The sequence below is a fragment of the Anolis carolinensis genome, chromosome X (genome assembly GCF_035594765.1).
Source record: "Anolis carolinensis isolate JA03-04 chromosome X, rAnoCar3.1.pri, whole genome shotgun sequence".
Classification (NCBI taxonomy): domain Eukaryota; kingdom Metazoa; phylum Chordata; class Lepidosauria; order Squamata; family Dactyloidae; genus Anolis; species Anolis carolinensis.
Window position 1 is genome coordinate 5453961 of NC_085847.1, and position 12002 is coordinate 5465962.

General features: G+C 33.8%; 1 protein-coding gene across 1 annotated transcript; it reads left to right on the forward strand.

Annotated features, from left to right (window-relative positions):
• The first annotated feature begins 1138 nt into the window (after nt 1-1138).
• LOC134292885 (developmentally-regulated GTP-binding protein 1-like) lies at nt 1139-11560 on the forward strand. Its single transcript, XM_062958450.1, has 8 exons — nt 1139-1222; nt 4081-4204; nt 4290-4465; nt 5221-5460; nt 5553-5683; nt 7274-7441; nt 9750-9872; nt 11384-11560. Exons 1-8 carry the CDS (start codon nt 1148-1150, stop codon nt 11481-11483), a joined length of 1137 nt encoding a protein of 378 aa, XP_062814520.1. The 5' UTR covers nt 1139-1147; the 3' UTR covers nt 11484-11560.
• The last annotated feature ends 442 nt before the right edge of the window (nt 11561-12002 follow it).

The window sequence follows — 12002 nt, forward strand, 5'->3', positions numbered from 1 at the left end:
ACTATTTGTAATTTTTTTCCTATTGTGATTTTAATATATTTAAATTTGATATTTATTTGATATTATTATAAGTATTATTTCAAATAATAGATATTTTTATTTAATTCTTCATTTATTTAGTATTATTATAATTAATACAGATATATTAGTATTTGATAATTTTAATTATTCATTTAGTATTATAATTAATATTTAAAAATATATAGTATTATTTGGCCATTATTTCAAATATATATATATATTTGAAAATTAATCTTTATTATTTAATATTATGTTCTATTTTAAAATCATATATATTTTTATTTAATTGTTCATTTATTTAGTATCATTATAATTAATGTTTAAAAACATTATTTGATCGTTATATTAATTAATAATTATTTTTAATTAATATTTATTATTTAGCTTAAGTACTATTTTAAAATAATATTTTAAATAATAGGATTATGATTATTATTTTAAAGAATATATATTATTCTTTATCATTATTTATTTTATTAACATGATTACTACATTTTTATTTAATTCATTTAATATTATTACTATAAATATTTATTCATTTAACATTATTACTATATTTTTAAATAATAGGATTATGATTATTATTTTAAAGAATATATATTATTCTTTGATCATTATTTATTTTATTAACATAATTACTACATTTGTATTTAATTCATTTAATATTATTACTATAAATATTTATTCATTTAACATTATTACTATATTTTTAGTTAACTAATTTTTTCATTTAATATTATTATAATTGCCATTTTAAATAATATATATTTTATTTGATTATTATTTGTTCGTGTAATATTGTTATAATTACTATATTTTTATTTATTCATTTAATGTTATAATTACTATATTTTTATTTAACCATTCATTCATTTAATATTATTACAATTACTATTTTAAAATATATATTTTTGTTTAATTATTCATTCGTTGGGCCTGCTCTTGTTTGCCTCTCTTAAGATGGCGGCGGGCCCAATGCCCGCCCGCTCCCTGACATCCCGCGAGAGTTTCCTCATCAAGGCGTATACTTGTTTGCCTCTCCTAAGATGGCGGCGGCTCCTATTCTCGCCGTTCTCACTGGAGCCTCGCGAGATTATTGCGTGTCCCTTCGCTTCCCTTTCTGCGCATGCGCGCAGCCAGAACCATCCCGGTCGCCGCCATGAGCACCACGCTGGCCAAGATCGCCGAGATCGAGGCTGAGGTAAATAAAATAGGCCCATCGATCGATAGCGAGGCCCTGAAATCGATCGATAGATCGATAAATATATATAGAGAGAGAGATTTTCGCCGTCTCCACAAGCGCCTCGGGCCGGCCGTGACGTCACGAAGGGGGAGGGGCCTGAGAGAGACGGAGCTGCCGCAGTGACGTCACGAGGAGGGCGGGGCTTCCCAGACATTCTCCTATATTACATTTTGTATGATTTACTATATTATTATTATTAAGATATTTTATTTTATTATATCACCATACTGTATTAGAGTCGCTCATTTAAATATTATTTATTGAATTATACTGTATTATCATTTTGTAAAATTATTTGTTATTCTGTATTATTGAAATATTATGTATTATATTATCATACCGTATATATTATATTATATTATTAATTTCTTATATATATATATTTCCTATTATATATTATATTATTTTATTACATATATTATTTATATTATTATCATATTTTATATTATATATTATACTACATTTTCATATTTTTATTTATTATATTATTATTTTGTATTATAGTTTATGTAATTTATTATGTCATGTTTTAAATTATTTTATTATTGTACTGTATTATATATTTTTATTATATAATTGTTATGTATATAATATCATTTATTATATTGTTACATTATATTGCTATTGTTATTCATTGTGTTAATATTATATTTTAATATTATATATATATTATTACATCATATTATATTGTTATGTATATAATATTTATTATATTATATTGTTACATTATATTGCTGTTATTCATTGTGTTAATATTATATTTTAATATTATATATATTATTATATCATATTATATTGCTATGTTATTCATTGTGTTAATATTATATTTTAATATTATATATATTATTATTATAATTTTATGTATATAACATTATTTATTATATTGTTACTTTATACTGCTGTTATTCATTGTGTTACTATACTCAATTCTTCCCTTAATTAATTATATTACTAAACTCCAGTCTTATTCTATATTATTATTTTTATATAATTTACTATGTTATTATTTTACATTATTATTCTATATTGTTATATCATATTATATTGTTATGTATATATTTATTTTATTATTATATTGTTACATTATGTTATTCATTGTATTACTATATTATTATTATTCAATTCTTCCCTTAATTTATATTATTATGCTCCATTCTTATTCTATATTATTATTTTTATATAATTTACTGTTATTATTTTACATTATTATTCTATATCGCTATATCATTTCTTATTATTATTATTATTATTATTATATTATTATTATTTCCACTCGCTGATGCGCAGATGGCCTGTATTATTACATAATAACAATGATATAATAATATACTGTAATAAATATATGATATTACATTATGTAATATATTATTATACTGTATATATATAAAACAGTACAATGCAATATAGCAATAATATAATGATACATAATAATAATGAAATAATGTAAGATGGAATAACATGCTATAGTAATTATATAATATGATAATAAAATAATGTATAAAATTCAGTAGCAATTAAATAATGTAATTAAATATAATAATATATAACAACGTATTATTATTATATATCATATCGTTATATATTATTACTGTATTAGATTATTATATTTTACTATAATAATACAATATGATGATATCATAATAATATATAACATATTCATAAATTATTATATTACAATATTATATGATGCTGTGGCAAAGTGGTGGTGGTATTGGTTAAAAATTGTTGTGTAATTTTTATTTGACGTTATTTGTATTTTTTATTAATTTTATTGTAAGTTATCTTTTTATTTATTATATTTTATTATTTTCTTGTATTATTTTTAGTTATTTTCTGTTATTATAGTATTTTATTGTATTAATCTTTTAGTGTTTTTAATTATTTTTTAGTGTTTTTTATTATTTTTATTGGGTTGCTAGGAGACCAAGTGGGCGGAGCTTAGCCTTCTAACTGGCAGCAATTGGATAAAAGCAATTATTCCTCTCTCTCTAATTAGGACTTTATTTTTCTTTTCTTTTTGTTGTATCAACCTAGAGGCATGGATGATGGGTTGTGTTGTCAAATTTCGAGGTTGGGGGGCCTGTTGTTTTGTGGGTTGCCGTGATGCCATCACTCTTTTATATATATATAGATATTATTACTATATTATTATTATTATTATTTTATTATATTATTACTAGTAATTATTATTATTACTAGAGCTTTTAATCTATTTTAATATTTTTAATCAATATTTGTATGTATGTATTTTTATCCTTTATCCTTTTTATCTTGTAAATCGCCTAGAGCATCGTGGATGGAGGGCGATTAATAAGTAATTAAATGATGATGATGATGATGATGATGATGATGATGATTATATTATTATTCCTACTCACTGGTGCGCAGATCCCCTGTCTTCGTCTTCTATATTGTTATGTTATTTATTACTAGCTTTGCCCGGCCACGTGTTGCTGTGGCTGATGGGAATCCTTTGTTGGCCAGGTGGAATAGCAGTGAATAGCCTTGCAGTCTCAAAGCCTGGAGTAGCTGGAGAGGCATGGATGCGGGGTTGTGCTGCCAAGTTTAGTGTTTCTGGGATGTGTGTAGTTTTGTTGTTTTCCCCTAGGCCGAAACGTCACTACCCTTTTATATATATAGATATTACTATGCTCTATCATGATGATGATGCCGAAACGTCACTACCCTTTTATATATATAGATATTACTATGCTCTATCATGATGATGATGCCGAAACGTCACTACCCTTTTATATATATAGATATTACTATGCTCTATCATGATGATGATGATGATGATGATTGTGGTTGTGCAGATGGCCCGGACGCAGAAGAACAAGGCCACGGCGCACCACCTGGGCCTGCTCAAGGCCCGCCTGGCCAAGCTCCGCCGGGAGCTCATCACCCCGAAGGGCGGCGGGGGAGGCGGGCCCGGAGAAGGTGAGCCAGGCCCCGCCCCCTCGTTGATATGCGCGCTTGGCCCCTCCCCTCCTCGTACTATATCACATTGACATATCTGTCCCAGGGTTCGACGTGGCCAAGACGGGGGACGCGCGCATCGGCTTCGTGGGCTTCCCGTCGGTGGGCAAGTCCACGCTGCTGAGCAACCTGGCCGGGGTCTACTCCGAGGTGGCCGCCTACGAGTTCACCACCCTCACCACCGTCCCCGGCGTCATCCGCTACAAGGGCGCCAAGATTCAGGTCCGGGAACTGGGGGGACGTGGGCCGCATTTTCAGTTTGGCTCCGCTCACCCCGTTTCCGCTAGGAGGGGGCGGAGCCAATTGTATGGGGATGTGGGTGGCGTTTTCACTTTGGCTCCGCCCTCTGTGTCTTGTTTTCCAGAAGGAGGGGTGGAGCCAAACGTACAGTGCGTGGGTGGCATTTTCACTTTGGCTCTGTCCTCATCTTGTTTTCCGCAAGCAGGGGTGGAACCAAACGTACAGTGCATGGGTGGCGTTTTCACTTTGGCTCCGCCCTCCTTGTCTTGTTTTCCACACGGAGGGGTGGAGCCAAACGTACAGTGCGTGGTCGGCGTTTTCACTTTGGCTCCGCCCTCCGTGTCTTGTTTTCCACAAGGAGGGGTGGAGCCCAACGTACAGTGCATGGGTGGCGTTTTCACTTTGGCTCTGTCCTCATCTTGTTTTCCGCAAGCAGGGGTGGAGCCAAACGTACAGTGCATGGGTGGCGTTTTCACTTTGGCTCTGTCCTCATCTTGTTTTCCGCAAGCAGGGGTGGAGCCAAACGTACAGTGCATGGGTGGCGTTTTCACTTTGGCTCCGTCCTCATCTTGTTTTCCGCAAGCAGGGGTGGAGCCCAACGTACAGTGCGTGGTCGGCGTTTTCACTTTGGCTCCGCCCTCCGTGTCTTGTTTTCCACAAGGAGGGGTGGAGCCCAACGTACAGTGCGTGGGTGGCGTTTTCACTTTGGCTCCGCCCTCCTTGCCTCGTTCCCGCAGCTGCTGGACCTCCCGGGGATCATCGAGGGGGCGAAGGACGGGAAGGGCCGTGGGCGGCAGGTGATCGCGGTGGCGCGGACGTGCAACCTGATCCTGATCGTGCTGGACGTGCTGAAGCCGCTCGCCCACAAGCGCCTGCTGGAGGCCGAGCTGGAGGGGTTCGGCATCCGCCTCAACAGCCGGCCCCCCAACATCGGGTTCAAGAAGAAGGACAAGGGCGGCATCAACCTCACCGCCACGGTCAGAGGCCCCGCCCCCGCCCCATGCCCCGCCCCCTCATGGGCCCCAGATAGGCCCCGCCCCTCATTGGCATACCTGCCCCCCCCCTCTAGTGCCCGCAGAGCGAGCTGGACGCGGAGACGGTGAAGAGCATCCTGGCCGAGTACAAGATCCACAACGCGGACGTCACCCTCCGCTCGGACGTCACCGCCGACGACCTCATTGACGTGGTCGAGGGGAACCGGTACGTCCGCCCCGCCCCGCCCCCGCCCCCCAGAATCATGTAATAATATAATAATATTATTGTATATAATATAAATACATTATGGTATATAATATAAATAAATAAAATATTACATCGTATTGTATTATTATTATTATCATATTGCATTATATGATTAGCATTATATTGTAATTCTTAATATAGTTATATTATTATAATAAATAAAATATATTAATAAATAAATATAAATAAATATAAATAAAATATAATAAATAAAATATATCGTATTGTATTATTATTATTATCATATTTAATAATATAACTATAGTTATATTATTATAATAAATAAACTATATTAATAAATAAATATAAATAAATATAAATAAAATATATTATAATAAATAAAATATATCGTATTGTATTATTATTATCATATTTAATAATATAACTATAGTAATAAATACAATATAATGCTAATCATATAATGCAATATGATAATAATAATAATAATACAATACGATGTAATATTTTATTTATTTATATTATATACAATAATATTGTATTTACATTATATTCGTTTCATTATTATTATTATATTATTATATTATATAATTATTATATTATTATTAGATATTATGTTCATGTTTCATTATTATATTATTTATTATGTTTTATATATTATTCATTCCATTATTGTTATAATTATTATATTCATGTTTCATTATTATTATTACATTATTATTATATTATTAGATATTATGTTCATGTTTCATTATTTTATTATATACTATTATATATTATTCATTTCATTATTGTTATAATTATATTTGTATTATATATTAGATATATTTGTTTCATTATTATTATTATATATTATTAGATATATTCATGTTTCAATATTATATTATTAGATTTTATATATTATTCATGTTTCATTATTATATTTATATCATGTGTTGTATATTATTATATTCATGTTTCATTATATTATTATATATTGTATTTGTTTATTATTATTACACAATTATTTTATATTAGGTATATTCATGTTTCATTATTATTACATTATTAGATATTATTACATATTATTCATTTCATTACTACTATATATTATTATATATTATTAGATGTTTCATTATTATATATTAGATATCAGATATTATATTTGTTTATTATTATTACATTATTATTATATTTATATATTATTAGATATTGTATTCATGTTTCATTATTATTATATTTATATTATCTATATATGTATAATGTCCCTTCCTGGTGCTTAGGATGTATGTGTCGTGCCTGTAATAATATAATACGTTAATAATAATATTTAATAACAATACTATTTAGTGAAACAATGATGATGAATAATATGTTAATATCAATACTATTTAGTGAAATAATGATGATGAATAATATGGAATAACAATACTATTTAGTGAAATAATGATGATGAATAATATGGAATAACAATACTATTTAGTGAAATAATGATGATGAATAATATGGAATAACAATACTATTTAGTGAAACGATGATGATGAATAATATTGAGTAACAATACTATTTAGTGAAGTGATGATGATGATGATGATGACCCTGTTCCGGTAGGGTGTACGTGCCGTGCCTGTACGTGTTGAACAAGATCGACCAGATCTCGCTGGAGGAGCTGGACATCATCTACCGGGTCCCCCACTGCGTCCCCATCTCGGCCCACCACCGGTGGAACTTCGACGACCTCCTCGAGCGCATCTGGGACTACCTCAGGCTCGTCCGCATGTACGTGGCCCCTGCCCCCCCCCCCGGACCCCCGTGGCGCCCCCCCCCCCCAGGCTCATGCTCATCTCCCCAAAGGGGACTCAGGGGGGCTGAATACAGATAATGGAGTCCTGTGCCTGAACAGGCTCAGTCCCGTCCCACCGACACCAAAGAGGTTCACCACACAGACACGTTTCTTCCCTATCCACCTCCACCGAGGTGTGAATAATAATAATAATAATGGATAATGGAGTCCTGTGCCTGAACAGGCTGAGTCCCGTCCCTCCGACACCAAAGAGGTTCACCACACAGACACGTTTTTTACGTGTCCACCTCCACCGAGGTGTGAATAATAATAATAATAATGGATAATGGAGTCCTGTGCCTGAACAGGCTCAGTCCCGTCCCTCCGACTCCAAAGAGGTTCACCACACAGACACGTTTCTTCCCTATCCACCTCCACCGAGGTGTGAATAATAATAATAATAATAATAATAATAATGGATAATGGAGTCCTGTGCCTGAACAGGCTGAGTCCCGTCCCTCCGACACCAAAGAGGTTCACCACACAGACACGTTTCTTCCCTATCCACCTCCACCGAGGTGTGAATAATAATAATAATAATGGATAATGGAGTCCTGTGCCTGAACAGGCTCAGTCCCGTCCCTCCGACACCAAAGAGGTTCACCACACAGACACGTTTCTTCCCTATCCACCTCCACCGAGGTGTGAATAATAATAATAATAATGGATAATGGAGTCCTGTGCCCGAACAGGCTCAGTCCCGTCCCTCCGACACCAAAGAGGTTCACCACACAGACACGTTTCTTCCCTATCCACCTCCACCGAGGTGTGAATAATAATAATAATAATAATAATGGATAATGGAGTCCTGTGCCTGAACAGGCTGAGTCCCGTCCCTCCGACTCCAAAGAGGTTCACCACACAGACACGTTTCTTCCCTATCCACCTCCACCGAGGTGTGAATAATAATAATAATAATGGATAATGGAGTCCTGTGCCTGAACAGGCTGAGTCCCGTCCCTCCGACACCAAAGAGGTTCACCACACAGACACGTTTCTTCCCTATCCACCTCCACCGAGGTGTGAATAATAATAATAATAATAATAATGGATAATGGAGTCCTGTGCCTGAACAGGCTGAGTCCCGTCCCTCCGACACCAAAGAGGTTCACCACACAGACACGTTTCTTCCCTATCCACCTCCACCGAGGTGTGAATAATAATAATAATAATGGATAATGGAGTCCTGTGCCTGAACAGGCTGAGTCCCGTCCCTCCAACACCAAAGAGGTTCACCACACAGACACGTTTCTTCCCTATCCACCTCCACCGAGGTGTGAATAATAATAATAATAATGGATAATGGAGTCCTGTGCCTGAACAGGCTCAGTCCCGTCCCTCCCACACCAAAGAGGTTCACCACACAGACACGTTTCTTCCCTATCCACCTCCACCGAGGTGTGAATAATAATAATAATAATGGATAATGGAGTCCTGTGCCTGAACAGGCTCAGTCCCGTCCCTCCCACACCAAAGAGGTTCACCACACAGACACGTTTCTTCCCTATCCACCTCCACCGAGGTGTGAATAATAATAATAATAATGGATAATGGAGTCCTGTGCCTGAACAGGCTCAGTCCCGTCCCTCCCACACCAAAGAGGTTCACCACACAGACACGTTTCTTCCCTATCCACCTCCACCGAGGTGTGAATAATAATAATAATAATGGATAATGGAGTCCTGTGCCTGAACAGGCTCAGTCCCGTCCCTCCCACACCAAAGAGGTTCACCACACAGACACATTTTTTACGTGTCCACCTCCACCGAGGTGTGAATAATAATAATAATAATGGATAATGGAGTCCTGTGCCTGAACAGGCTCAGTCCCGTCCCTCCGACACCAAAGAGGTTCACCACACAGACACGTTTCTTCCCTATCCACCTCCACCGAGGTGTGAATAATAATAATAATAATGGATAATGGAGTCCTGTGCCTGAACAGGCTCAGTCCCGTCCCTCCGACACCAAAGAGGTTCACCACACAGACACGTTTCTTCCCTATCCACCTCCACCGAGGTGTGAATAATAATAATAATAATGGATAATGGAGTCCTGTGCCTGAACAGGCTGAGTCCCGTCCCTCCCACACCAAAGAGGTTCACCACACAGACACGTTTCTTCCCTATCCACCTCCACCGAGGTGTGAAGCAGACTGGATACAAAAAGGGAGTCCTGTGCCCGAACAGGCTCAGTCCCATGGTATGCGAATGGGATGCTAACCCTCCCGCCGCTTGTGCCACAGCTACACGAAGCCCAAGGGGCAGCTGCCGGACTACACGTCGCCGGTGGTCTTGCCGGACTCGCGGACGATGGTGGAGGACTTCTGCATGAAGATCCACAAGAACCTCATCAAGGAGTTCAAGTAGTAAGTGGAGCGCGGGAGGGAGGCCCAGGCGGAGGCTTGTTGAATTGATATTTCCATAATAATGTTAGTCCATTGGATATAATATTAATAGAAATTAGTGCGATTGATATAATAAAATTTGTTCAATTGATATTAAATATTAATAAAATTATTCGCATTGAATTGATATATAATAATATATTACTAGTAAAATTAATCTGATATAAAGTATTAATAGAATTGATGTAAAATATTTGTTAATAAAATTAGTTCAATCTTTATTTGAATACGTTCAATTGATCTATATATATAAAAGAGTGGTGGCATCACGGCGACCCACAAAACAACAAAACGACAGGCCCCCCAACCTCGAAATTTGACAACACAACCCATCATCCACGCCTCTAGGTTGATACAACAAAAAGAAAATAAAAATAAAGTCCTAATTAGAGATAGAGAGGAATAATTGCTTTTATCCAATTGCTGCCAGTTAGAAGGCTAAGCTCCAACTTGGTCTCCTAGCAACCCAATAAAAAATATTAAAAAACACTAAAAATAATTAAAAATACCAAAAAATTAATACAATAAAATACTATAATAACAGAAAATAACTAAAAATAATACAAGAAAATAATAAAATATAATAAATAAAAAGATAACTTAAAATTAATAAAAAATACAAATAAAAATTACACAACAATTTTTAACCAATACCACCACCACTTTGCCACAGCAACGCGTGGCCGGGCACAGCTAGTATTATATATAAAATAATAATAAATTATTGTATATTTTATTATAATATTTATTATTATTATTATAGTAATAAATATCATAGTATATATTATATTTATAATTATATATTATGTATTATAGTAATAAATATCATAATATAACAAATATGAATAAAATATAATAAATAAAAAGATAACTTACAGTAAAAATAATTCAAAAATACAAATAACGTCAAATAAAAATTACGCAACAATTTTTAACGCGTGGCCGGGCACAGCTAGTATTATATATAAAATAATAATAAATTATTGTATATTTTATTATAATATTTATTATTATTATTATAGTAATAAATATCATAATATATATTATATTTATAATTATACATTATGTATTATAGTAATAAATATCATAATATAACAAATATGAATAAAATATAATAAATAAAAAGATAACTTACAGTAAAAATATTTTAAAAATACAAATAACGTCAAATAAAAATTACACGCGTGGCCGGGCACAGCTAGTATATTAATGATAAAGTTAGTCCATTTCATACAATATTAATAAAAGTTAGTGCAACTGATGTAACAAAATTTGTCCAACTGATATTAAATATTAATAAAATTATTCGCATTGAATTGATATAAAATAATATATTATTAATGAAATTAGTTCAGTCTTTATTTGAGTACCTTCCTATTTAGGCTAAATCATCTCATTATATATTAGTGATGTTGAATAGTATCATTGTCTCTATCCGTGTCGGTGACACGCGTGTATGTCCGTGTTGGCAGTGCGCTGGTGTGGGGCTCGTCCGTGAAGCACAACCCGCAGAAGGTGGGCAAGGACCACACCCTCGAGGACGAGGACGTCATTCAGATCGTCAAGAAGTAAACAACAACAACAAACAACAACACCAGCAAACAAGGAGACAAACAAATAAACAATAATAAAACGCAACCTGATTTGAAGCCTGGACTCATGTCAATCCATTCACACAGAAGACGACAAACTGCCTGATGGGAGTTGTAGTTCAGCCACAACCTTCTAATATATATATAGATATCTATGTTATGTGTGTGTGTGTATAATATATGTACAATTATGTAATATTAGAAATATATACACACATATATATATGTGTGTGTGTATATAGATATATTATGTAATATTAAATTACAGAAATGTAATATATATATATATACATATATATGTGTGTGTGTATATATATTTTAACAATTATGTAATAGAAATGTAATATATATACATATATATATGTATGTGTGTGCATATATATGTATTTTAACAATTATGTAATATATTAGAAATGTAATATATACACATATATATGTGTGTGTATATATATATTATGTAATATTAAATTACAGAAATGTAATATATATACATATGTGT